Source organism: Salvia hispanica, chromosome 3 (genome assembly GCF_029641045.1).
Source record: "Salvia hispanica isolate PSC_SH4W2 chromosome 3, Shi_PSC_v1, whole genome shotgun sequence".
Taxonomy (NCBI): Eukaryota; Viridiplantae; Streptophyta; class Magnoliopsida; order Lamiales; family Lamiaceae; genus Salvia; species Salvia hispanica.
Window position 1 is genome coordinate 44,028,080 of NC_142694.1, and position 26,785 is coordinate 44,054,864.

Genomic DNA, 26,785 nt, shown 5'->3' on the forward strand with positions numbered 1-26,785 from the left:
ACTGAATAATCTTGGATACAATAAATCAATTCGCACATTTTTTTTAAAAATTTTAATTGCTTTTCGATTTTAGTTGTACGCCCACCTATTGTTTGTCTAAAAACCAAACAAGATTTGTTTTGTTACTGTTTGAATTCGTCATAATTTATCACGCAGATCTTAAATTTTGATTATCCATCCAGCTCTTTCGAACAAATTGCTTGGGAAAATTTTGGTTTCTCTTCTAATCGAGAAATGGCGTATATGCATGTGTGAAGTAAATAAAAAATTTTGTTACTTTCATCCAATTATTCGACCATGTTCAGCTCATTTTGCGGAGTACTACTGCGTTTGTGTTGCCAAAACTTAGGCTAATTTTGACTATAATTATTGTGCAGAAATTTCTAGCTAGTAAAAAATTTTGGCCCACAAGAATTTATTGTGTATATTTGGAGTATTAGTCAGTATGCAATAATTAATTCTGAATCTTGAGTTGAGGAAAAAACAAAAAAACATGATGAACCGAAAAACAGTTCCAACTTCATTTCTTCTTCTGAAGATGTACTCTTCTCTTAATTCTTAAAAGTAAAAAATATTAATTACAGTTTTACTTATTAAAAGTGCTGCTAAAATTTAAAATAAAAACATAGTATAGGTAAGTTTTAAAAGAAGGAAAAACGCGTACGTGCTTCAATTATAAAAGTGTTGGTAACGGGATCAACTCAACTACACTGAAACGGTAGGAGGGTTTTGTTATAATTTTCATTTTACAATTTATCAATTTAATGTCATGAGCTCATTTCCTATAATTCGCTCTCGACTATTTGTTCTTAGTCGATAAGCAGTAGTAGGAGTAGTATTTATTTTGCACTAGACCAAGTTAAAATAAATAGAACTTGGCCTAGCCTAATTAAAAGAGCCCGAATATATTCTATTTCCAATTTACTTTATTTCCTAAGATGTAATCTTTGACTTAAAAGTTTTAGTATTTAACTTGTAAATTTGTGAAGTTTGGGAACTTGTTGACAATCATGAAGGTATGGGGCTGCCACCGTCGCCGGAGCCACTGCCGGATTCCGGGCAGAAGTATGCCAACGAGATAAGCTTCCTAATTAATTTTCATTATTATGAGTTTGATGCACTTATGCATATTGACATTTTTGGAACAATTTGTAGTCTAAGTTTTGCTTGTTAGTTTTGGGCAGATTCTAAATCCTATTCTAAATGCAATGACGCTTTGATGTAATAATAAAAATTAGACAGGACATGTATTCCTTTGACTTCTTTTCTTCTTGAGTTTGTTTGTAAAGGTAATTTTGTTTGTGTTGTTTATGAATGTGATCAAATAGCAAAGTATGGCAGCATAGATTTGATATCTTGCTTTTCTTTTTACTTAGCATAATCTCCTCCGTCCATTGCTCTTAACAAATCTTGTGATGATATTTGCATTTAATGCAAAAATATGACATGTTGGTGTGTAAAGGAATTTTAGAAAGATTATATGCACTAAATGCATACTATCCACTTGATCCTCTTATCCATATATATCTTATGAAAATCTTCCCAAGGTTGGAGTTGATTTTGCAGAATAAGATAACCTTTCTTTGATCATGATATTTTTTTTTCTCAAATAACTTAAGTAATTCCTTTAATATATTCTTTAATAATTCAGGAAAGTGATTCAGGGTATTCTTGATACCCAAAGATGTGTCGGACTTCCTTCCTTTGGATTCTAGCATCCCTATCAATCGGCTTCTTATACTAATAAATTAAACTTTGATTATTTTGTATCTATAGGATTTTCATTTACGTGTACCGTTGAATCCTTGTTTTATAGTTATTCCTTTGAAGATCAGAATTGCATCATGCTTTTATTTAGTCTCGTTAAATACCTTCAAAGTTTCGGGTTGTTACTAAATGACACTACTCGAATTCTATCAATTTCATTTTAATTTTTAGTTTTAAAGTGTGTTGTGCAATGTGCAACGACTTCTTAATTAGTGGAGTAACTTATAAAAATAAAATATTAAATGCAAATAATAAAAATAAAAACCATGGCAAAGACTCCAACCTTTTCTTAAGCTAAAAAAAATTGTTACAATGTTTGATGGAGTACTACAAAATATTAATTTAATACCATAAAAATGAAGGCAATGATTTGCAGAGGGAATTAGATTTCATTTTAATTTTATCACGTGGCTGCCGTCAGCCGTTGAAAATCTGCGATACGACGGCATTCAATTCAATTCCAATTATTCCTATACTATTCCATTGAAAAAAAACCACATTCAGTTTTCTATATAACTCTCCAAACCATATCTGATATCAATCACCTTAAAAATGTTTCTTCAACTTCTCCCTCTTCTCTTTCTCAACGTCTTAGACCACCCCCAATGTGGGGTCTGCGTTCCGTCTCCCCTGTCTCCTCCTCCGCCATCTCCCACCGCACCTCCACCCCAGTTGCCGTCTGCTCCACCACCCCCGCTGCCGTCTGCTTCTCAAAACATCACACTAGTCAATAGAATCCCTCTAAGAAAACATTTAATCTAGTAATGTCTTCCAATAAAATTTGTTATCATGCAATTCTTTTGTGTATTTTTGCAACATGTTATCATATAACATTATCGTTGTCTTATAGTGAGGAAAGCATGTCTATAAAACATGAAAAATGGATGGCTCAACATGGATTCTCCTATGAGAATGAAAAAGTGAAGCAAACAAGGTTTCAGATATTTAAAGATAACCGTGCAGCATATTGAAATGCATAATCAAGAAGGAAATCACACGTACAAGCTTGAGATAAATAAATTTGCAGATCTAACAAGTGAAGAGTTCTTAGCTAAGTATGCAAGAAGTTCCATGCCATCATTCAAGGTACCATTATCAAATCAATCAACTTATGAATACAAAGATATGAAAGATGTACCACCTAGTCTTGACTGGAGAGATCACAATGCCGTCACAGTTGTAGTGGATCAAGGAAGTTGTGGTTAGCTCTTTCACTCTACGACCTCTTTTCTATAGCATCATAGCAATATATTTTAATGCATATTAGGATAATTATGAGAAGTCATGAATGCATTTGCAAGTTATTTACTGCACTAAAATTTACACTTAGCAAATGTAATTGGCAAAGTTTTCATAGTACGGAGTATTATTTTTTGAATTACATCCTATATATGCGTGTCAACTGTCATGTGTTTGTGTTGGACAAAATTAGCTATTTAGGCTTTGGCTTGCCCTCTTTGATCAATAGGAGTATTTAATATTGTAGATCATTTTTTCCAGTTATGTTGATTTTTTTCCTTTGGGGGAATTTTTCCTTCAATTTCACTCTAATTGATGTGCTAATATTTAAGACTTTTCCATTCTTTTCTTATATATAGCTCATATCCTTACGATGAATTTGCACACATTTAATTATGAACTCAAAATACAAATATTGATGTTCAACAAAATTAATAATCATTTTATAGATGGATATGTCCCATAATTCCCTTGTGCAGGATGTTGTTGGGCATTTGCAGCTGTTGCTGCCATTGAAGGCATTGTAGCTATCCGATCAGGTAGGCTAATTCAATTATCAGAGCAACATATTTTGGACTGCAACTACTACCATGAAGACTGCAATGGCGGAAGAATGGATCATGCTTTCGAATTTGTTTGGAGAAATGGGGGTCTTTCATCTGATATTGATTATCCTTACACTGGAACTCAAGGAGCATGTGCCAATTACAAACCATCATCTCTTTCCTCAGTGATCACTAGATTTAGCTGTATTCCTAATTATAATGAGGCAGCATTGTTAGCAGCAGTAGCTAACCAACCTGTCTCGGTTAATATTGACCTAAAAGTCTTACATTTTTATCAGTCTGGAATTTTGACAGGAGAGTGTGGAAATAATTTAGATCACGTAGTTACAATAGTTGGTTATGGAGTAGAAAATGGAGTTGAGTTTTGGTTGGTCAAGAATTCATGGGGATCGGAATGGAGAGAGAATGGATATGTAAGAGTGCAAAGAAATGCAGGTGCTAAAGAAGGCATGTGTGGTATTGCAACGTTTGGTTGTTATCCCAATGTCTAATTCTACTACACTTACCGGTGTGTTAAGATAAATAAGAACGTAGAATTATGTTCTCTATATATTTATGGTGTACTATTGTTTTTTTATATAAATTTATTGTTTTTAAAAAGAATTGTTTTTTGTATCCATTTAATATGTTTTGAATCTTTATTAGTATTATTATTATTATTATTCACTCTATGTCCGTCGATAAATGTAATATTTGAGATTGACAATAAATTTGAGTAATATGAAAGTACGGTTGAAAAATTTGTAGATTATAGTTTTATCTTTATATATTGATTTTATTATAAAAGACTATAATATATTGATAGAATGTTAGATGTATTTAATAAGCTTAAATACGGAGTAAGAAAATAAATTAGATAGTAGTAGTAGTTTAAGAATGAATCCTGAGAATGAGAATTAAATTTACAAATATAGGCTTTCTCCAAATTAATGTTCTTGTCCTATATAGCGGCGACTCAAATAGTTAGAATATCCACCATAAATTAAGACCAAACTATACATTCCCCATACATCCAAAGACCTTTTACACATTCATCCAATATAACTATGGTGGCTGCAAACAATGGAGGCACCGAGTTTGCCACCGGGGCCTTTGCGGCCCAAGTGATCTCACCAGGCGTGGTTCATTGTATTCACCACCACCCTGATCATGGCTGCAGCCGAAGAAACCTACATGTTCGGTCTGTACTCTCCAGATCAAGACATTTCTGGGATACGGCCAGACAACCCTCATCCTCCTCTCCTTCTTCAAGGACCTCATGTCCAACGTCGAGGTCCTCGCGGGGCTAATCAACGAGATGACCGCACCATGGGTCATCCTCTCAACCCTATATTTCTATATACTTTCCCTATCATTATACTACCCAACTAGGGAGGATGAAAATAATTTGCATTCAATTTATGATTTAACATAGTATGATAAACTCAGTAGGAACAATTTGTAATTGTTAAAGTAAAGAAAAGTGAGTTGAAAAAGTTAGTTAAATGAGGATCCCACATTTATACACTCCTTATGTCCGTGATTAACTGTCTCATATTTGACCGGCACGAATTTTAAGAAATTATTTGACTTTATGTAGTAAAGTGGGTAGAAAAGTTAGTGGAATGTGCAACCTACTTTATATTGGTTTTATAAGAAAATGTGAGTGGAATGTGTTAATGGAATGTAGGGTCCACTTATTAAATATGAAATGAGACATTTATTGGCGAACGACCGAAAAAGGAAAAATGGGACATTTAATGGTGAATGGAGGGAGCATTAATTTTATAATAGAACGTGAATGTAAAGAATTTGTGGAAAGTGGAGTCCATTTATCAAAAATAGAAAAAAAAAACAAAATGGACATTTTTTCAAGAACGGACTAAAATCACAAAACCGAACAAAATTTCACGAACGGACGGAGTATCATTTATATAGTACATCATAATTTTGATTCCAATAGGTTCACCAAGTTTCTACGTAGGTGGAATCTTAAGAAGCTTACTTGTAAACTTGCTTGCTATAGATTTGATAGTTGTTTTCACTTGTTTCCCTCTATTTTTATATCTGAAACTCATAAAACTACTAGTAGGGATGTCAATCGGGCTAACCCATTCGGGTTCGGGCCATCCCACTCGGGTCGTCGGGCTATTTGGGTGCGGGCCATTCGGGTTATGGATTTTTCGGGTCATAAATTTTCCATCCTAACCCTAACCTGCCGGGTTTTGGGCTAACCCATCGGGCTATTCGGGCCTAAAAGCTTTCAAAAATAATCTCTTGTATCAAATATAAAATTATTTAAATTTTAGATACTTCTTTTCTTCTTAGTTTGGAATGAAATCTTCAAATTTTTTTATAGTTCTCTTCAATAATACTTGAAAAGAAGCCTTTCATCTCGATCAACTACAACATAAATTAAAGCTTGTGTTCGTGCCATTATTATGACATTGTTCGTAACTAATTCTTTATGAAAATAAAAAGTCATATCTTACAAGAATCATTATTAAAATGATAATTATATTTAGATTTTGATGGGTTAGTTCTTAATTTTGTCTTGATTGGCTTTGGTGGTGAGGTGGAACTTAAAAGCTGATATTGTGGGATCGGAGTGGAAAAATGTAAAATGAAAATTGAATAAGACTAATAATTGTGTAGAATGAAGATTGAGGATTCAAAAATATAAAAAACTTTTAAAACTTAATATTTTATAATTAAAACTCGCAACCCATCGGGCCGACCCGCAACCGGTTCGGGCCTATCCATTTAACCCGCTAACCCATTCGGGCCAACCCGTTTAGCCCGTTTTGTATTCCGGTAATTAAATTACAGCCCAAACCCACTCATTTTACCGGGCTGTTCGGGTCGGCTCACGGGTTTCGGGTTGAATTGACATCCCTAATTACTCATACAATATAATTACAAATGAACATGATAAATAATTTTCTGGTGTTATTTATCGTTTTTTGTGATAATGGGTATTGTTTCTCAATAAGATTAATATATGAAAGGGTTTTTGGTTTTTTAAACCAAAATCTTTCCCCGAATTCCGGTTTTTCCCATAAACTATGAGATTTGTTTTTAAAACCACGAACTTTCATTTCGTTAGGATTTTCCCAACCCGACCCAAATAGCACATTTCCAACCCGAATAGCATAATTCAAAATGTTAAAGTTGTGTTTTGTTTATTTAGAAGTTGTCATTTGCTATGTAATAATTGTGACTGTATGTATTATTGTGCCAAATAGGATCCATGTAATCAATTTAGTGACAAATAGGATTAAAATTGATACGTAGACAACTCGGGTTTCGTCGTTGACCCGCCGGGGGAAAATCCTAACGAAATGAAAGTTCGTGGTTTTAAAAACAAATCTCATAGTTCATGGAAAAAACCGGAATTCGGGGAAAGGTTTTGATTTAAAAAGCCAAAAACCCTATATGAAATTGATGATCTCCTATATGGCATGACAATATGCTAGCTAGTAGTTTTATCTTATATACCAAAATAAGCGCATATTGAATTGAAAACTTACATTTTAAAATTAAAATAAGTAGGGATATTATATGCGTATATGTCATAAATATAATGTCATACTTGCAATAATGCACAATTTTATAAAAATATAGATTGGATACGTACAACTAGACACAACTAATTTGCAAGTTTTACTTTTTCTGTAAAATTATAAGTATTGTAGTTTATATTATCTTTAAAGAGAAAAGATAAATTAATAAAAATTGTATATACAAATTACCCTTTAATTTGGTTCTATTTTTTAGGATATAATTTTATGACTAATTTATCCTTATTTAATGCTGGATATTTTTAACTCTATTAGTTTAGTAAAGTATCATTGATTTAGAGTATGAATTATTTATGGTAATACTAATTAACACACTACATAATTAAAGTACTATATTTAATTGTAGAATAATTACTAGTACTATATAATTTAATAAAGTACCGTATATTTTTTAGAAGAAATTTATATATGATCTTTTTATACTTTAGTATCTAGCTCTTTTGTCAATTGTGTTATTTTTTCATAACTTGTTTGATTATTTTTTTTGTTAATTTTTATTTCAAATTATCATACGATATAAATCATCAATGCTGTGACAGTAAAATAATTTAATATATGAAAAAAATAAATTTAAATAGTAAAGCATTTCTATATTTGATATGTGGACTACATGACAAAATATTATAGCAATAATGATTTGACATTTCTTGCAATATCTTTTGATTTTTGTGTTATTTTCCTTTAATACTATTTTTCCCCAACTTATTCTCTTTTTCATTATATATCCAAAAGCAGATGCATGAATATTTTTTATCTTAATTTACTTTTAGTGAGGAGTATTTTTATATTAAGGAAATATTAATTATTTTTTCTTTCTTAATTAACATGAAGGGTGTTTATAGTAGTAGAAATTAAGTACATATATAAGTAGTTGCATTTGTATTTATAATTTTTAGAATTTTTCAATCATAAAATAGTTCGATGCAAATTAAAATTATTAAAATTATTTTTTAAATATCATGTCAATTTTAATTTCATTACATGATTTTTTATTCCAGATGTAGAGAATACAATGAAATCAACTTCATGATAATTAAATTTTTTTCATGGTTTTGAGTCAAAATATTATATATATAAAAAAATCGATTAAATGATCATCAGTTAGATGACAACTAACAAATTAAGTAAATATACGTGTGGTTGTTTTATAATTTACAATTTTAAATTTTACTAATAAGAGCATTAAAATTGTTGGATATAAATGACTGTTATTTGTTAATATTCATCTTTTTACTATTTTATATTCGTTTCATAATTTTCGAGTAAAGATATACAAGGGACGTAATCAATTGCTAACTAATTACTAATCTCAAATTGAGACCAATTTTCAACCATTAGATTAGAAGATCTTGTGGTTAATATAATACCAGGTGTAATATATTTTAAATTTAAATAATTATTAATTAAATTAAAAGGGTATTAATGTCAAATCCTATTTGTAGTAATTATAACTAACTACTTTCTCTCTCCTCAAAATCATCTCAAATCTTTAAATTTACGTAACTCTCTCAATTTAAATTATTTTTTCGCAAAAAATATATCAAATTAAAGATAATTTAATAAGGATTCCAACGAGATCTCAATTGCATATGTTCCGACGATGTTCGGGTGATGAAATTTGATAAATTATATTTCAATTTTCGTAAATGTTGATAAGCAGCTATTTTCAACAAATGCAACAAAAAATCTCAATATATTGTAGACAAAATCTCAATATTATGCATGTCCAATCTCAATAAAAATATGTTGATATTTTCTTGTCCTTGTGTTGATATTCTAATGTCATATTGTTGATATTTGTAATACACAATGTTGATATAAAAAAACACTCACGAAAATTATCATATGATAACATAATGACGATATTACCCTTTTGTTGATATTTAGTCTACTATTTATTGAGATTTTGTGAGCTTTAATCTCATCCACTTATTTTAAAATCCAAGAGTGGAGATTTAGTCTTGATTTTGGATTAGGGTGCTATAAGTATTAGAATAGGACCCAGATATACAATACTCAAAGAAATCGATGGAATGATATTTAATTAGTTGGATGGTAATACTAATTAATTAAGTATATTACAAGTTATGTTTATAATTTTTATGTAATTTTTACTACGCAATGAAATAGTTTGTTTTGAATAACTATTATTATTTTGGTTTATTTTTTATTAGTTGGATTGTTATACTAAATTAAAAATAATAATATTTAATTAATTGGATAACAATACTAAAAATTTAAATACATTACGTGACTTTTTCTAATGACTACTAACATTTTATATGTCAATTTATTCATTAGATTTTATTGAATAAGGTATACGTATTTGAGTGAGAAAATAGAAGAAATTTAATATTCTTCGAATACTTGTCCAATATTTATAAAAATGCATGGTGAAGAATTTATCTTTTTAATTTTTATTTAGCTATAATTATGTGGCTTTATAATAGATTGAATCATCTTTCGTAAATGTGCAGTTTTTACTTAGAAACTCAACCTTCCATAAATAGTTATAAAAGGGTAAATATGTAATGTATTAACTATTGTGAAGGTAAAATACCTAAAATATCCAATTTTGTATATACAATTTTTGTTAATTTATCACTGCCCTAAATATATGCTCATGCCTTTGGAATGCGTCAAGTTAGAAATACAGTCATATCAGATCTGTAAATCGATTCGAGTCCATGTAAAGTATCAATCATAGGGAGTATTATATATATGCTCCTTTTATTTACAAGAAAATTAAAATATGTAATTATATATTGTTTTTAATTGGGTAAGAAAACAGTAAAGGTGACAAATAAAAAACAGCTAATCTGATACCAACACTCAGCTAGCTGTATGTTGTGACAATTAAAGTGCAATGAATTTGGACAATAGCACAATATAACGTGGGCGATAATTGGTTGGGAAGTGTAAAATCGAATAAGCAAAGATCTGTTTTTCTATATTTGGGCCTTCAACATTAGCTACGTGTTAGATTTTTGGATTTAAACTGAATAAAGCATATAATTAAGAATCTTAATAATCAATAATTAATAGCATATCTACACATCACTTAGTCAGATTTTATATTATAATTTTATCCAATAACTATGAAAGTATATCAGAAACATTTAAATATTCTTACCATTGTAGATTTAATTTGTAAAAAAAATTGAAAGAAAATTGTTTGGAAGTAAGCTGTTTGGTTTCTGCATACAACCAACATTCTAGCCGTATTTCCAGTGATTCATTTTCTTCTCTTGAATTTTAATGAATGATTTCTGCATTATTGAATCCAATGCACATGCACATTAATTCATTATTCATATATATCTGTTTGATTAGATTTCAAGAATTTTTCATGTGATGATGATGGTGTAAGATTGTTGGTATAAATATTGAATAGAAAAGCGGCAATTTGAATTGGATTTGAAGGTTTTGAAGGGAGAGGATGAAGAATTCCGCATCTGAGCAGAATTTCTATATCGAAAGTGAGGGAGAAGAAGATGAGAATTACAAAGATGGAGAAGGAGAAGGTGATGGTGATGGGAGTGATTCCGAACATTCGAATTACTCCAACGACGACGACGACAACGACAATCAGGAGACCAAGACGGCCTGGCCTCAAAGTTACAGGTATAAAAATATCACACATTTTGTAATTTAATTAATGATGAGCTGAAGATGGGATCTAATCTATCCAATTAATGTATCAATTTGATTGTTGTTTGTGTTGAAACATCATTCATCTTATGTTCATGCCCTTTGTTTAATGTGTATGTGTTTTGAGTGTGTTGTTTGATGATGAGAATTGAGATGAATATGGGAACTATATTGCCATATATGGATGATGAGATCCAATTACTTGAGATAGTTAGTTGTGAATGTTATGGATCGGTTCACAATTCGATACTTAATCCGCTCATAACGAGCATTCATTCGATGGCTGGATCTGGATCTGGATGAGAGGAATATGGAAGTAGCAGGTTGAATGATGTAGACAGTGTTCTCGACGGAGATTCGGGATGTGGTTGGTAACTGATCAATGAATTCTGTTGTTGAATGTGTGTTACAGGCAAACCATGGACTTGTATGGTACTGTTCCATCTCCGAGCCTCACCTTCTTGGGGCCACCATCGTTATCACAACTGGGGAGCTCGTTCCTTTCATCGTCCCTCGTGAGGAGGCACACTCCCGATAGGCTACCTTCATTTGTCAGGCCACTTCTGCCACAGCTAGAGGCTGAGAGATCCAAAGATCCGCGTGGTTCTTACTATGGGCCTGCACCTGGGCTCTCGAGGAAATCCAGTTTGAGGAAAGCAGTCTTTGATAAGAGAGCTTCAATCGCACAAGAGCCTCCAGTGTCTTACCAGAGTACATATGGACAGGCTGTGCTTAATGGTTTGTTTTCTTTCTTCCACACAGGATTAGTTCATGTTCGATTTTTTGTCGTTGCATAAAACAGATATGGGTTATGGCGATCTTATGCAGGTATGAACGTGCTATGTGGAGTTGGAATACTTTCCACGCCTTATGCTATCAGAGAAGGAGGGTGGCTTGGGCTTTGTATATTAGTTCTTTTTGCGTGTCTCTCTTACTATACTGGAATTCTCTTGCGCCACTGCTTGGACAGTCAGCCTGGTCTTGAAACGTACCCGGACATTGGCCAGGCTGCCTTTGGCATTACAGGACGAATTATCATATCCGTGAGTTTCATAGCAATCTTATTCACTGACATTTTTTGTTGGAATCTATGAGTTTATTATCTCTTTATTCTGTCAAGGATGGGACAGTCCCGGACAATAACTGCAGTTATATAGGGTAGTTTTTTTTTCCTCATCCATTTTGGAAATCTTGAACAAGTAGCGAGCTATTCAGAGATCATATGTGAAAAGTCCTAAGTTTTTCTATCTGAATCATGGTTTTGTTTAAGCGAAAGACTTTTCATGGTTAGGAAAAAGGCTTAGCTCAAATCTAAATCAGAGAGTTACTGCATTGTTCTGTTATCAACTAAACATGATTAAGTGTTCATAGCTCACATTCTTTTCTTCTTGTTTTCCTGTGTATGCAGATTATTTTGTACGTGGAGTTATATGTAAGTACATCTCGCAACTCTGAGAATAATCTCATATGACAGTACAATAGGCCAACTTCAGTTTTCCTAATAGAACGACAAACTTTTCTTTCGTCTATGCGTTATGATTTCCATGAATCGATTTCTTTACCCCCTGCGGTTTCATCAGGAAAGAGATTTGTGGCTGTTGTGGCCTTCACAACTCCATGAGCATCGATACACTCTTATAGTTGCTGAATAATCATCTGCTTTTTGCAGGCTTGTTGTGTTGAGTATATAATTTTGGAGGGTGATAACTTATCGTCTTTATTTCCAAACGCGCATTTGAAATTTGGAGCTTTTGAGTTGGACTCGCATCATATTTTTGCGTTAGCTACCACCTTGGCCGTTCTTCCTACTGTTTGGTTACGAGACCTGAGTATTCTTAGCTATCTCTCTGGTGAGCATTGCTTATTCTCCAATGCAAATAGTAAAACATTTGATGAATTAAATTCAAGATTAGATCAAAGGGAAAAAAATTCTGAGTAAAATAGATATGCTTGTTCATCAGCAGCAATGGTTATATAAATATTCACTCTCTTTTTTCAACTTTTGCAGCTGGAGGTGTCCTTGCATCAACCTTGGTCGTCGTTTGCCTGTTTTGGGTAGGCACAGTGGACGGAGTTAACGTCCATGCTCAAGGGGCAGCTATCAACCTTTCCAGTCTTCCTGTTGCTATAGGTCTCTATGGTTATTGCTACTCAGGGCATGCCGTTTTCCCCAATATATACTCATCGATGCAAAAGCCCAGTGAATACCCTTCTGTCCTCCTGACGAGGTAAATCTACTCAACTTTTTCTGGACAAATTTCGACTAGGTGATATGTTGATATCTGTTGAGTTCACTATTTTTGTTGATGCAGCTTTGGTCTTTGCACGTTGATGTACGCTGGAGCTGCTATAATGGGTTATTATATGTTCGGAGAAGGGACAAAATCGCAGTTCACCCTCAACATGCCTAACAATTTAGTTGCAACTAAACTTGCAGTGTGGACTACAGTAAGCTGTGTTTCTTGGTTTTGATACTATCTTCAAATTTTTGTCTCATTTTACTAAATTTGCCTTCTTTCTTTTGCAGGTTGTCAATCCATTTACAAAATATCCTTTACATGATTTAATATGTTCATGAATCCAATGCTATTCCACAGTTGTGTTCAAATTTCTTTGGATTTTTATATTTTTTACTAAGAATGTGAGGAAATAATAAAAACTGTCTTGTCCTTGACCACGAACACGTATGCACTAACTTTGGCTCCGGTAGCAATGAGTCTCGAAGAATTGATACCATCCAGAAATGCCCAATCCCACATGTATTCGCTCATCATAAGGACGTTACTGGTGATATCCACCTTGCTGGTTGGCCTTAGCATCCCGTTCTTTGGTAAGTTTTGTCGTCTTCCTTTCACAACGAGTCGTTGCAAGTGCTTCGTGCACTCATTAATTCTACTCCTCCACTGTGACGCAGGTCTGGTGAGTGCATTGATAGGATCCTTTCTCACGATGCTAGTTGTAAGTTCCTCTAAACCACCACTTCTCTAGCTGTTGCAACACTTGCTCGTTTCTACGGCTCACGAGTTCTGTTGTGTGCAGACGTTGATTCTTCCGTGTGCTTGTTATTTGAGCATCCTAAAAGGCAAACTGAGCTTACTCCAGGTAGACTTTATTTACTATATCAAAAAAGGCATTTGCTTTAATATCAAGACTTGACCATCTCTCTTTCTCTGCAGAGGGCGATGTGTTTTTCGGTGATTGGAATTGGCGTTGTGGCGTCTGCGATTGGAAGCTATTCAGCTATGTCGAAAATCATCGACAGGCTCAAAGGATGATTGATGGTGGTGAGGGCAATTTGTACCAGCAGTTTCATTTAAATTTTGATTGCACAAGTATTATTCTTTATTTCATTGTTTACACAACATTTTTGTTGCTGGGAAGAACTTATTTAATACCTCCCATTCTAGTTATATGTATTGTTTAACTAACTAATTCACTCATTCTATAAAATCAACTGAGATTGCAACTGTGTTATGTATACTATTAGCCTATTATATAGTTACAGATTGGTTGATGAGAAAGGGGAGAAGAAGAGAGAAAAGGGACAAGAGATTTTAATAATAATAGTATCTATTTTCTTATTAGAATCCAATGGGAGATTACAGATTCTAATGACCCTATGCGGTTCGAATCTTGCGATCCGGGAAAGAACCGACAAAGAAAATCCGGAAAGGAGCTTATAATCACGCTCGACTCATTACATTGATCAAACAAACATAATCTAGGAAGCGTCTCAGAACGCCAGCGGCCCATTTGGGACGCTTTGGTGGATTAGCAGTGTTGATCGGCTTGAGACAGGATTTTCTGTATCTGCTTGGCTTGACGTAGGAGGTGTAGAGGGGGATGGGCTTGGAGTCGTGAGCGACGACGTTCCTAGTTCACATACACCACGACTTATTGTTCTTCTTGCCATCTTCGCAAAGGATAAACCGAATTGTAGTGCACTTCAGCCCGAAAGCTAAGCAAGAGAGCTGCATTTTACACAATTGTTTAGAGCATAATGTTTCATGTAATAACAATAATCATCAAACATACAAACAAACTTACTTCTGTCTGATTTCTCAAATTTTGGAAGAATCTCAATGCAGCATGTGTCTTTGTATGAAGTAACCACAAAGATCTTTACGCCATACTGCAACGAAGCAACGTTCGTTCAGATATGAATAGATATGGTGTTCGTGATAAGAGAGAGACGGGATGATAAGAGAGCGTACGGAATCAGCAGCGGCCTGCAACGTGCAATTATCTCCCCATCCCCCATTTCTGCTCATTTTCTTCAAGTAGTCTCCATAAGCCATGGGGACAAAATTGGCATATAACTCGGGCTTTGACTTCAGCTGATGGACTATTTCTTCTCTTACAACGTCGTGATAGTCTGATGTCCCGTATATCTGATCAGACAGCGAGCGGAACTGCAGAAAGAAACACATGTAATTAAGCCGCGAACTAGGATGGTTCGACTACTACAAATTAGTATAAGACGACACAACTCAAAATCTCAAAAAACATGGAACGAACCTGACAGTTACTGTCTCCCATAATCTTGTGTTCGACTAGTTCATATAGCTCCAACCTGTCGAAAACAAGAAAAGAGGTTAATCACAAAAAATAGAGTAATTAATTACTAATAATCAAGAAAATCTCAAGATTTCAACTTCTTTAAAAAAAAGAAGCGATTAATTAATACCTATTCAAGAGTCTTTCATGATCCGATGAAACATCATTCGCAGATAGAATTTGTCCTCCATTAAATTCAGGAACATGCTGCAATAAACGAAAACAATAATTATTAATTAAGACATAAAGAAGTTAGACATGCAAGAAAACAAATATTTCTTGATCACAATTTTTGAGGAAAAAAATGGTACGTAGTCATAGGCGGAAGCATCATTAGCCGGTATCTCGGCATCATAGGCGGAAGCGCCGTTGGCCAGTATCGCGGCGTAGGAAGGGCGGCGAAGCATTGTCATGAAAAGCAAAGTTGAACTAACTAAACTATACTTATTTTGTGAGTTGGTTGATGAATAAAGGTATAGAAGTTTGTAGTTTGTGAGAGGGTCTATTTATAAGTAACGAATGGAAGTCTTTTAATCAAGGAAAATAATCTAGTTCCCGTTTGATATTTTTTAACCTAACAGAAAAGTGATAAGTATAGTGTAAATAAGGAAAGTAGTTCATGATTTTTATATTATTTTATTAAAATACTAAAAATATTTATAACAAAAGTGGTGATTTATTTAGCAATTAACCTATTAATTTCATATTAATATTGTCGATATCGACAAAGATGACAAGACCAGTTTTTCAATTTACTAAGTACTATAGTAGTTGTAATTTCTATTTCTATGGATAAACATGTTTTTGTTGGAAATTTGAATGAGGCAACTTCTCTCATATAAAACGTGAAATACAAGCATTTAAAAATCCTCAAGACTGGATATTTTTGTTGTATTCTCAATCTGTTTACAATGGTATGCGATTTTGTTGATTGTACGTATTTTAAGCTTAAATTAATTGGTACTCCACTATGGAATTAAGGCTGTGAGATTGAAATGAAGCGTTTAAATTTTTTATAAGGAAAAAAATATTTTGACTACAATTGAATTTCAAATTATCTCAATTTCATATGTGAAGTAGATAATATAGAATTTTAAATAATTGTAAAATTCGCCATCTCATAACTATAATAACTTCTGTTAATAAAGTGTCATTTTTCTTCTTCCATCTCATAAATTTTTGTCCATAAAACTCGTAGAAATTTATTAGTTTAATGGATAGTCACACTTTATCATCTCAACCATGAAAAATAATAATAATTCGGGCATTTCATTTACCCGATTTGGGGTAACCACATGTACCAATTTTGAAATTGGATGGTGTAATTCAACGAACTTATTCAACTTCGAGGAAGTTCAATTTTACACATTAGTAGAATAGAATAAACATGTGAATGAGACTTTACTCTTCCTTTACCTTTTGTGAGAAGATTATATTTTTAATATTAAAAAATTTAAAAGCGACAACATATTCGAGCATTTTCATTTTAGATATTTTAAACCAGTAGTGTATAATCGTTAGTGATGATATTTCTAACAATAAACAATAGTACTATTGTATCTCGACTCTAACAATTATTCATTTCTATTTATATTCACTATGTCCGACCATGTTTTATTTCCAAACCATGTCACCTAAGAACTGAAGCGCTGGTACACCTCTGATTTCCACATCAACAAGAGGTGCTTGGATCGTCGTTAGGCCGGAGAGCTCTGGATCACTCTCGATCATGCTAAGCGCACGCGTTTGATCCTGAAGTATAAATCAGATATTCGTCAGAGGCGACCGGAATTTCCAATTCACATATAAGTTTATTCCTTGTCGAGACAGTTTTTGGTTCGAGAAAGATGAGACGGTTATGCTATACCTTCCTCTTCATTGCACAGAACTTGCAGTCAGAGGCAGAAGGGGGAAGAACTTGGTTAACGACTAGTCTCTTGACAGGAACGCGTTCTTTCTTTAAGGATGCAGTTAATCTTGATGACTCATTGATTGCCATCACCTGAAATGTACGAATTTTGAATTACGAACATGAAAAGCATCAAATCTTCATTATATTCTGAAGTATATTGTTCTGAAAAATGGAGGAACTGTCAGTCTAACACGACATTACCGTAGGAATTGTTACTATCACAAACTCTGTAGAGTTCGTGTCACGGAAAAGCTCCCTCACTTTTATCATTCGCTGCCTAAGTTTCTCCAACTTTTCGGCCTACAAGAAAACAAATGAAGTTAGGATCAGTTGAATAAGAAACAATATTTCCATTCGTTAAGCTTACACTATCTTCCCGATTTTCTTCTTGCCCAAACACAGATTTTATGGCTGAAGTAGCCGACGAAATCTTCTGCCTTAACTGCAAAAGGTATTTCAAGTAAATTTGAGGATTGAATATCTTGGAAAAACTTTTGCGAATAGATATCTACTTTAGGGTTCCATCTTCAAATTTTACCTTCAATATCTTCCCGATTGATGCATCTAAGAAGTCCGGCAATGACAAAAGTCGCAGAGTATGGCCCTGCAGAAGCAGCTCATTGCTCATCAGCACAGCCAAACTTAAAGAATCTAGCTAAATAAAAAGAAGCCGTAGTTTCCTCACAGTGGGGGCAGTATCGAATATTATCCGCGTGAACATGTTGTATTCTTGTGATTCGAGAAATTGAATAACCTGGAAAATATTCTAGATGTCAGCAATGGAGCCTACAACATGGAAGCAAGAATTTCTAACATAATCACAACATGCCTTTGAAATTGCGATAGCTTCATCAAGGCCCGGTGGAGGTGTATCCAGAAGCTCTCCAAGCTTTAGTTCCCCAAGCTACGGTCATATCAAATCCGAAAACATGTCATTGAGAGACCAACGAAGGTAAGGACTTTGAAATGAGGGCGCGGACATTTGGAAACAATGTTTACCTGGTCCGCGATTAACCCCAGCCCCATTCCATCCATGAAATCTTTGACACCACTCCCACCATTGCTCTTGCTGGCACTTCGAAACTCTTCCCTTGCTTGTTCAGGGTTTATCTGTCCCAGCAACTCATTCAATTTTTGTTCCACTTTGGACAACAAGATATGGCCTTTCGATTAGGATTAACAGAAGAACACCATGATTCATAGGCAAAACACTTGTCCACTCACCTCAAGGGCAAACAAGGGAAAAACGGGACCTTCCACGGGCACCATTCTCCCCCCGGTTAAATCCTGAACACGAAGCAACTTAAAGTAACAACAGATATAACATATTAACAATCACTTGTTGAAATTGCTATATTTGAACCTGAGCAAAAGAGTCACTCAAAGAATGAGCAGGATCAGTTGAAACCACTAGAGTTGGATGACCATTATTCGCAAACTTAACAGCAAGTGATGCAGCACAGCTAGTCTTTCCAACTCCCCCCTTCCCACCGAGCATGTAATACTTTCGTTGTGTTCCCGACACCATTTCATCGAAGCCCGCTACTGATTCGGTTGGAACACTGACTGAATTCACTGCCAAACAATAGCATCAATGTTGTTACCCAGCCAAAGAAGTCATTTTTATGCAATTTCGCAAACACAACTAAGGCATCTCAAAATATAGGCTAAATTGTTCTTTTTATTTTTTGCTGGAACCCTTTTGCATCAATGTCATGAATAGAATTAAAGCTATGCAGAAGTTGGTCAAATCAGTGGGAATCAATTGTTGCATAAATTTGTAATTAATCAAACGAACTATTAAGAAATTCATCAATTAGCAAAAGAACTCATTAAACACGTGCCGACTAATCCTAATCCGGCCGGAAATTAAACGAAAATGAGCGAATTTCGGAGTAAAAAACGCACCTTGGAATGTTTTTCTGTGCAATTTCCGAGAGACCGAAAGAGACGAAAAAGTGGAGCTAAAATTTGACTTGGATTTGAAGAAAGGGGAGAAATCCTGTTTAAGTGAGAAAAGACAGCGATAATTAATTGCCATGGGTTTAAAATCAGTGATACTGGTTGAGAAAGACGAAGAAGAGGAGGCCATGATAATTTGGAAAGAGACGCGAGAATGGGTGAAGTTGAGCTCGACTACGTTAACACTTAACAGAGCACCTATGGCAATGACCTGTATGAATGAAATGGATTTTACTTTTGGTTAGTTTTAAATTTTTATTATGATAAAATAAATAATTATAATGTTATTTTTACCTCAAATGTAACGTTTTTATTCAACCAATTCCAAAACAATTACGTCGCGAGTAAAAATTGAAACGCAAAACGCAATCCAACCAATACTCGTGATCAATTATAATTCATTCATCACCTTACAAACCTCAAAAAGGAATATAAAATGGCAAGTTGCTAAATAATGAAAATGTGTTAAATTTTGGTTAGTCTTATATTTATAAAATAAATTAAAATCATAAAATTTTAAGATTTTTACAGTTACCTGATATGTCTCATTTTCTACAAAATATGTTTCCGGAAGCCAATATTAAACACATCATCCAACACCCACCATGTAAACATGTAGTACACGTATCAATCTAAGAAAAGAGAGTTAACATTCCTAATATTACCATAACATTTCCGCATGTTTAAATCGTCGATCATATATTTCGGCTGAAATGAGTGGATAAGATTATTACGGAAATTACAAACTTTTTTATTTAGTAGTAGTACTTATAATTTAATTTTTGAAAAGAATGGTAATGATTTATTTATCCCTAAAGGGTATTTGTAGATTACATATTTTAGGCCCAATAAATTTTGGGCTCAGCCCATTTTATGCGAAAAATGAGAAACTCGAGCTGCAAACATTTCTAAATGATACCCACAAAAGTTATTTAAGAATTTGTCTAATCAAATGGTGATTGAATACTTTAAAAATACTGTGTGGTGGGAAAGTTTTGTATCTTACTGAATGTTAAGATGAGTTTAAACTTTTAATGAACCATTTGATGCCGATCAAAGAATGATATGATATTGAAATGTCAGTATCCTGAAATTGCAATAAAATTTGTGTTCAAATCATTCAAATTAAACTTATTGCACATGCATCGATCATAGTTGGATACTTGGATATATACCACTGTGTATACTTCATTCTGTCTCATAAAAATATATACACTTTTCATTTTCTTTCATCCAACAAAAAATATGATCATTTTCATTTATTAAAATAAATTATCTCCACCTCATTACTCATATACATCAATTTATTTACAACTTATATCACTATGGTCTACCATTACAACTCACTAAATACTACTAATAATATTGTGAGTCTCACTATCTACTAAAGCTAGTTTAACTATCCTCCTTCTCTTCCTCTTACTTTGCTAATTGTGTAGTATAATTTTTGTGTCATTTCAAATGCTCAAATTTTTTTGGACGATGAAGTATAACATATGGATCCCAATTAATCAGTATACATTTGAGATTTTAAAACACCAAACTGAAAAAAAACGAAAAAATATTACTACAACTCTAATTGTTGCAAATGCATCATCACACTAATTTAATTGACCGAGTTGCCTCAAAATAAAAATAAAGTGTTTGAAGGTATTGCTACAACAAACAGGAACACGACATGCAATGCCATCACCGTGACTCATTATAAAAATTAAAACTACAAAAGAAAAATAAATTATGGGATTCCCGTATCCATTTAAATTATGTCAATCATAGAATTAGAATTGATCAAATCAAAGAGATTCAATTCAAATTGAACTGCTATAGTATAATATACATGTAGTATAAAAACAAATGCTAGAGAACTAACTCAAGACTTTAAATTTTTAAGTGATTCTTCCTTTTGAGTTAGTGTGGAGCACTCAGATTAAATTCATCCAAATATTTTAGATAACTACAAACAGAATCTCCCCATAAATCTTTGAAAAAGTCATCTCCTAAACTCATAATCATCATGGCTTCCATAATTCCATTGACTAAGATATATATTCACCATCATAATACATCACACAAAAAGCCAGAAAATTCCAGCATTGGCAAGACTTGACCGGGTGAATGAGAAGAATTTGTTGCCGTCTTGTATTTAATCATAAATGAAGCAAAAATAGCAAGAATTTCACCTTCGACCATGAAAAAGATGCATATCAAGCAAGAGAAACAAATTTGCACGAGGAAAAACTTCGAATTCCAGAGCATATACTAAGACATATGACGACAAAGATATGTGGAACAAGAATCAATCAATGTTTCTAGCAGAAAAGTTATGCATTTGTTGCATATGCAACCACGAAACTTCAAAATCTTCTCGTGGTATCCTGCAGCTGCATATCTTGTTAGCTTTATAACGACAAAACAACTCAAAGTTCTTCAATCCAACATCTACTATATGAGATTACATAGCAACATTCAACAGTAGGAAAAGTTTAGTAATTACATGCCAGAATTCATGAACAAATCAGCTTTAATTCAGCTTGTTTAAGGCCATGAGTCACGAGAAAACAGGAAGAAATTATTTTCTACGAGTAATTCGGACAAACTTCAAAACAAGATAGGACTCACAAATGGTTGAAACTTGAAAGAATCTAATAAACTCTTTTCATACAACTTGAAACATATCACAAAATTTACAATGAATTCTCTAACAAAGAAATGACTAGTAAGCTGAAAAGCCTTGCAGCTAGTGTGTTTCCAATCTTTACAAGATTTTAATTTTTGCACAAGTTGACAAACCAATGTCATGAGGAAATAACTAAACATACAATAAAATCTACAATAATCATGCAACAAAATCTACATGGTTCAAAAATTGGGATAACTTGACAAACCAAAACTCCAGTTTAGAACTTGGAAAAGCATCACCGTGGAGCAAAGGAGACGCTAAAGTCAGTTATCACGCCCACCTTCTCCGCCCACTTCTGTGATTCCAAGAACATCTGTGAAACCCGAACCACCACCTTCCCCATATCCGGCCTGCTATCAGGATCATCTGCCACACAATCCAATGCCAACCGCGTCAGCTTCTCCACCACCTCCACCGGATAAGAGTCCTTCAGCCTCTTGTCAACCCACTGCCTCACCCCACCCTCCAATGCCTCCCTGGCTGCATCCACGACCGATATCCTCACATAACTGCCACTCTCCTCATCAACTCTGTACGTCAACGCCTCCATCCCCGATACAAGCTCAAGAATCACAACTCCAAATGCATAAACATCGCATTTCTGCGTGGCAATCCCACTTCTTTGAAACTCCGGGGCCATGTACCCTCGAGTCCCTTCAAATTTATCGATCTTACTACGCGATCTGCTCATCTCTTTAGACCCCACATTCGTGATCTCACCACAGAGCTCGGATGTACCGAAATGGCAAATCTTGGCATTCAAATCCGGCTCAATCACAATGATGCTACTACTCTTTATATGATTGTGCACAAACTCAAATCCTAATCCAGTCGAATTATGAACGTAATCTAAACCGTGCGCGATATCAGAGGCGATCCGAATCCGAGACGCCCAATTCGACAAAACCGTAAAATTAGGGTTTTTAGGATTTCTCAAACAATCGGAGAGACTAGCACCGGAAACGTAATCATAGACCAAATACGTATAGCTACCGGAAATTGAAGCCCCTTTCAGCTTAATCAAACTAGAGTGATGGCTCTTGCAGATCACAGAGAGGCGATCGACGAGCTGCGCCGTGTCCAATTGGCGGCGGAAGCGCCGCTGCACGATTAGCGCCTGCTGATCGCGGACGCTGCAGAGCCAGGCGGTGGATGAGGATGACGAGGAGTGCGGCTTGAGGAGGAAATTGCTGGTGGCGACGCGGATTTCATGGAAATCGTAGAGGTGGGTCTGATCGGAGAGAAGCGTGTCGCGGAGGCTGGAGAGGGAGGAGGCGGAGGAGCGGCGGGAGTCTTTGTAGAAGCTGGAGGTGGAGGCGGTGCTGGGGAGGGTGTAATTGCCGGAGGCGGTGGAGAAGGAGGAGGAATTTTGGGCGGATTTTTTGGATTTAGGTGATGATGAAGATGGCGATTTGGGGGTGGGCTGGATCACTTGTTTGGTCATTTTGTTCTTGGATTTGCACATGAAGGAGACGGAGGCATTCGAGGATAGACAAATACGGATGAGGAGAAGTAGGATTTTGGAGAGGGGAGCTGCGGCGGAGCGCGGTGGTTTTGGAGGTGGCAGCGGCGAGGAATAGGTGTTTTATTGCAGGTGGAATTTTGGAAGTTTTTAGTTAAGTCCTTTTCCGTGGTTGTTAAATCATAATTAAACGTTGATTTGTTGAAAATTAATTTTATCCTAAAAATTCACAACATAAATAATTTTATTCCCAAAAATAAATTTTGCCACCTCAAACAGTGGCGGCGACGATGTCGTTAAGTTAAGAATCGGTTGGTGCCGCTTTTCTTGACCCACAAAATGAGTTTTAATAAATAAAATAATACCGCTCTAATTTAATCTATATTATCGTCATTTATTTAATTTTTTATATTTAGAGTAAAGGCCAAATGTTATTCCTGACATATAACTGTTTTATCAATTTGGTTCTTAACATTATCATTTTAATTATTTGGTCTCTCACAAATAAACTCGGACCTGAATCGGTCCTCATTTAACAAAATCGTCAAAAAATAGACGGTGATTGCAATTTGACTATATTAAATTACTAATGGTAATTAATTATACCTAATTATAATTCTTAATTCCTATTAAATTACAAATTATTCATTTCATTTTGCAACTAATACTATCTTTTTTCCAATTTTACTAATAGGAAAAGAATTATAATTAGATATAATTAATTACCATTAGTAATTTAATATAGTCAAATTGCGGTCATCGTCTATTTTTTGACGGTTCTGTTAAGTGAGGATCGATTCGGGTTCGAGTTTATTTGCGAGGGACTAAATAATCAAAAAGATAATGTTAAGGATCAAATTGATAAAACTGTCATATGTTAGGGACCACATTTGATTTTTAGTCTTATTTTATTTTAATTATAATTTAAAAATTATTATTAAAGTTATTGTGCACTTATGTGAACACGTTTGGTGGTCATTAAGGCAAGTGATGTCAGTGAGGCGATCCAATTATATAAAATCGACATTATATAAAGTTATTACTTATTCAAAGGACTTATTTTCTTTAGTCTACATTTGAATTTTGGGTATGCAAAGCTACGTATTAAAATTTCCCTTCCTATATAAAATTTTCTTTTAAGTCCTTTTTTTTTTTAATCCCCAATCCCCTAATTTAATTTAATATAAATTTAATTTTTGCCTGCAGGGGCGTAGCGCAATTGGCAACGGAGGGGCAGATCTTGCTGCAATAACCTAACTTGTAATACTAGTAATGGTGTTTGGTTTGCTAGATATAATATAGGATTGAGTCTTGACATTATTTTAGTCATAGGTGGTTAGATATGACTAATTATCCCATGATTATCCATATAAAATTGCATTGCGGGATTGAATTTCATGAACCAAACACACTACATATATATTTAATATGGGATACAATCTTGCAACCAAACAACCCGTACTTTACAAATTATGTTTAGGCCAAGTGGTAAAACACCTTAAGTTGAGAGACTCGTAATCAAATTCCGACAATCATCCAACTGCATAACTAAGACGAAATTGAGTCTATTAATATCTTAGCGTATCTGTATTATGCTACCAAGTGCCAATAATTTATCATTTAATATTATATTTAAACTTATAACTACTTAATGTATGGGTGGGAAGAGCATTTAGAATATTTTGGAATTCTAGAAACTCTATTGCACGAGATCTTGCACATACTTCTCATCTATTTATTTGGGGAATTGGGGAACGAAGCATATAATTCAACTTTAAAAAAAAAAAGCTTTAAAATTTAGTAGCCACAAAATTGAATGTTGCTGTTCCTCAAATTTTAATTTATCATGATAACCATGCTCATAATCGTATGCGTAATTAAATTCTTAGCCGCATGCCTATTTATTAATGCTCCCATCGAAGCAAGAGGAATTTATTAACTCCAATTTAATAGGTATGAACTTACCGTTAAACAATGATTTCAAAACAGGAGTTACATAAAATTTTCTTCTTCCTAACTATCGATATCCCATAACTAATAATAATAACAACAAATATATTATTTTAGAATGTTGTGTTGCATCATTGAGTTAGAATGAATTTGATGTTGGAAAAAAAAAAGAATTTGGAGTGAATTTAGAAAAAAGGGTTCGAGGGAAACCTTTTTTGACATTCTGTAATAAGGAAAACGCTAGTATGATTGTCATGTGTAAACATGTCAATATAATTGTCATTTAAAAAGCAGCAATCACATCGACATTTTTTAGACTATTTTTTGTGCTATAATGTCTTGTGGCTTCAAGCCATTCTACGAAATTGGAGAGTTGAGTACGAAACCTAGAACCATGTCATTGGCGTGTTTAAACACACCATCGTAATTGATGTTTTTAAACACGCCAACAACAATATTGATGTTTTATCATTAATAATTCAAATCAAAACAAAAGATCCCTTTCATGGAATCTATTATCCAAAGCTACCCCAAATTCAAATTTTGGTGGTGGTGTCAACTAGTACTAGTAGTGTAGATAGAAGAAAAACCAAATCTCACATTTCAAAGCAAACCTTTGCAATGTATCTATGAACCAACTCCAACTCTCATTATCCTTCTCTCTCTCTCTGCACTCAACTTAGTTTTCTGCAATTTCCAAAGCCTAGGTGAAGAGTTGATTTTCTTGCTTGCTGTATCCTATCAATTTCTAATTACACACTTCCTAGATCCAGTAAATCAACTAGATCACAAGGTCTAGAGACTCACAAGACTGGAAGTCTGGTCGTTGGTACGCAAGCAAACCTTCAAAACCCTCAACCACAGATACTAAACTAGCACAGGGAAGTAGGGATCGATCCCACAGAGATGGACTCGTAAAATACATGCGTAGAGAATTGGAAACTATTTTTGGGTTGGCTGCTGCCACGCATATTTTGGGTTGAGGAATTTAACTAAGTGAATTTGGAAATAAAGTATGCTATGCTAACTGCTAGATCTAGGCAAAAAATGAATTATGTATAAGAACTAAATCAAATCAACTACTAGATCTGGGACTTCTACGAACATCTCTAGACCAAGGAGATTAAAACAAGTGGGGACCAAACTCTGAAAAAGGTAAGTACGGACAGAATCGAATCTGCAGCCTAACTAACTAAAGCATCAACTGAAAATGACTTCATCTTCTTCAACGAACACAAATAAATGCAGAGATCGAGAAAAACAAACTCAGATGTAGATTGGAAACATAATTTTAACGGTAAACGAAACAACGACGGAAATCACACTACTAGACGAAGCAAACCAAGCAGAACAAAATCCCCATAATTTCATGCACAAATTCACCTCCCCTGTTCAGATCCACACTTCGGATGCTAAATCCACTCCGGATCCAAGCATCCGAACAAGAATCCAACCAAACACAACTCCATAATCAACGAT

At 34.2% G+C, this 26,785-nt stretch overlaps 4 protein-coding genes and 1 pseudogene across 6 annotated transcripts; 2 read left to right on the forward strand and 3 right to left on the reverse strand.

Annotated features, from left to right (window-relative positions):
* The first annotated feature begins 2,739 nt into the window (after positions 1-2,739).
* LOC125210127 (cysteine proteinase COT44 pseudogene) lies at positions 2,740-4,063 on the forward strand (annotated as a pseudogene).
* Positions 4,064-10,312: 6,249 nt separating this feature from the next.
* LOC125213599 (amino acid transporter AVT1C-like) lies at positions 10,313-14,257 on the forward strand. Of its 2 annotated transcripts, XM_048114235.2 has the most exons (12): positions 10,315-10,756; positions 11,196-11,521; positions 11,612-11,826; positions 12,192-12,215; positions 12,453-12,633; positions 12,792-13,011; positions 13,096-13,231; positions 13,311-13,330; positions 13,468-13,613; positions 13,698-13,741; positions 13,823-13,885; positions 13,960-14,257. In XM_048114235.2, the coding sequence occupies exons 1-12, from the start codon at positions 10,572-10,574 to the stop codon at positions 14,056-14,058; spliced, it is 1,659 nt and encodes a 552-aa protein (XP_047970192.2). In that variant the 5' UTR covers positions 10,315-10,571; the 3' UTR covers positions 14,059-14,257. The 2 variants fall into 2 exon arrangements, with proteins under 2 accessions (XP_047970195.2, XP_047970192.2); XM_048114238.2 differs by lacking the exon at positions 12,192-12,215 and having other exon boundaries at positions 10,313-10,756.
* Positions 14,258-14,905: 648 nt separating this feature from the next.
* On the reverse strand, positions 14,906-15,747 carry LOC125213602 (OVARIAN TUMOR DOMAIN-containing deubiquitinating enzyme 9-like). The gene is made up of 5 exons (XM_089066645.1): positions 15,652-15,747; positions 15,471-15,547; positions 15,302-15,356; positions 14,978-15,195; positions 14,906-14,915 (listed from the first exon to the last, which is right to left on the reverse strand). The coding sequence occupies exons 1-5, from the start codon at positions 15,745-15,747 to the stop codon at positions 14,906-14,908; spliced, it is 456 nt and encodes a 151-aa protein (XP_088922771.1).
* A 1,045-nt stretch (positions 15,748-16,792) lies between these two features.
* Positions 16,793-19,425, reverse strand: LOC125213601 (ATPase GET3B-like). Of its 2 annotated transcripts, none has more exons than XM_048114241.2 (11): positions 19,161-19,425; positions 18,616-18,818; positions 18,477-18,539; positions 18,252-18,362; positions 18,082-18,156; positions 17,938-18,006; positions 17,791-17,856; positions 17,620-17,694; positions 17,454-17,552; positions 17,208-17,342; positions 16,793-17,092 (listed from the first exon to the last, which is right to left on the reverse strand). In XM_048114241.2, exons 1-11 carry the CDS (start codon positions 19,342-19,344, stop codon positions 16,955-16,957), a joined length of 1,218 nt encoding a protein of 405 aa, XP_047970198.2. In that variant the 5' UTR covers positions 19,345-19,425; the 3' UTR covers positions 16,793-16,954. The 2 variants fall into 2 exon arrangements, with proteins under 2 accessions (XP_047970198.2, XP_047970197.2); XM_048114240.2 differs by having other exon boundaries at positions 18,616-18,827; positions 19,161-19,424.
* A 2,421-nt stretch (positions 19,426-21,846) lies between these two features.
* Positions 21,847-23,512, reverse strand: LOC125213600 (lysM domain receptor-like kinase 3). The gene has a single exon (XM_048114239.2). The coding sequence runs from the start codon at positions 23,357-23,359 to the stop codon at positions 22,130-22,132; it is 1,230 nt and encodes a 409-aa protein (XP_047970196.1). The 5' UTR covers positions 23,360-23,512; the 3' UTR covers positions 21,847-22,129.
* Between the last annotated feature and the right edge of the window lie 3,273 nt (positions 23,513-26,785).

Bases quoted from the DNA above. Each gene is read 5' to 3' on its own strand.
- LOC125213599 (XM_048114235.2), top strand. From the start codon at position 10,572: ATGAAGAATTCCGCATCTGAGCAGAATTTCTATATCGAAAGTGAGGGA. The intron at 13,232-13,310 runs GTAAGCTGTGTT...TTTCTTTTGCAG, and splicing joins AACTTGCAGTGTGGACTACA to GTTGTCAATCCATTTACAAA. The intron at 13,614-13,697 runs GTAAGTTTTGTC...ACTGTGACGCAG, and splicing joins CCTTAGCATCCCGTTCTTTG to GTCTGGTGAGTGCATTGATA.
- LOC125213602 (XM_089066645.1), bottom strand. From the start codon at position 15,747: ATGCTTCGCCGCCCTTCCTACGCCGCGATACTGGCCAACGGCGCTTCC. The intron at 15,357-15,470 runs GTATTAATTAAT...TGTTTTCGACAG, and splicing joins CATGAAAGACTCTTGAATAG to GTTGGAGCTATATGAACTAG. The intron at 15,196-15,301 runs GTTCGTTCCATG...TTCTTTCTGCAG, and splicing joins TGGGAGACAGTAACTGTCAG to TTCCGCTCGCTGTCTGATCA.
- LOC125213601 (XM_048114240.2), bottom strand. From the start codon at position 19,344: ATGGCCTCCTCTTCTTCGTCTTTCTCAACCAGTATCACTGATTTTAAA. The intron at 18,828-19,160 runs GTGCGTTTTTTA...ATTGTTTGGCAG, and splicing joins GCACAGAAAAACATTCCAAG to TGAATTCAGTCAGTGTTCCA. The intron at 18,007-18,081 runs GCATGTTGTGAT...AATATTTTCCAG, and splicing joins AAGCTATCGCAATTTCAAAG to GTTATTCAATTTCTCGAATC.
- LOC125213600 (XM_048114239.2), bottom strand. From the start codon at position 23,359: ATGTGCAAATCCAAGAACAAAATGACCAAACAAGTGATCCAGCCCACC.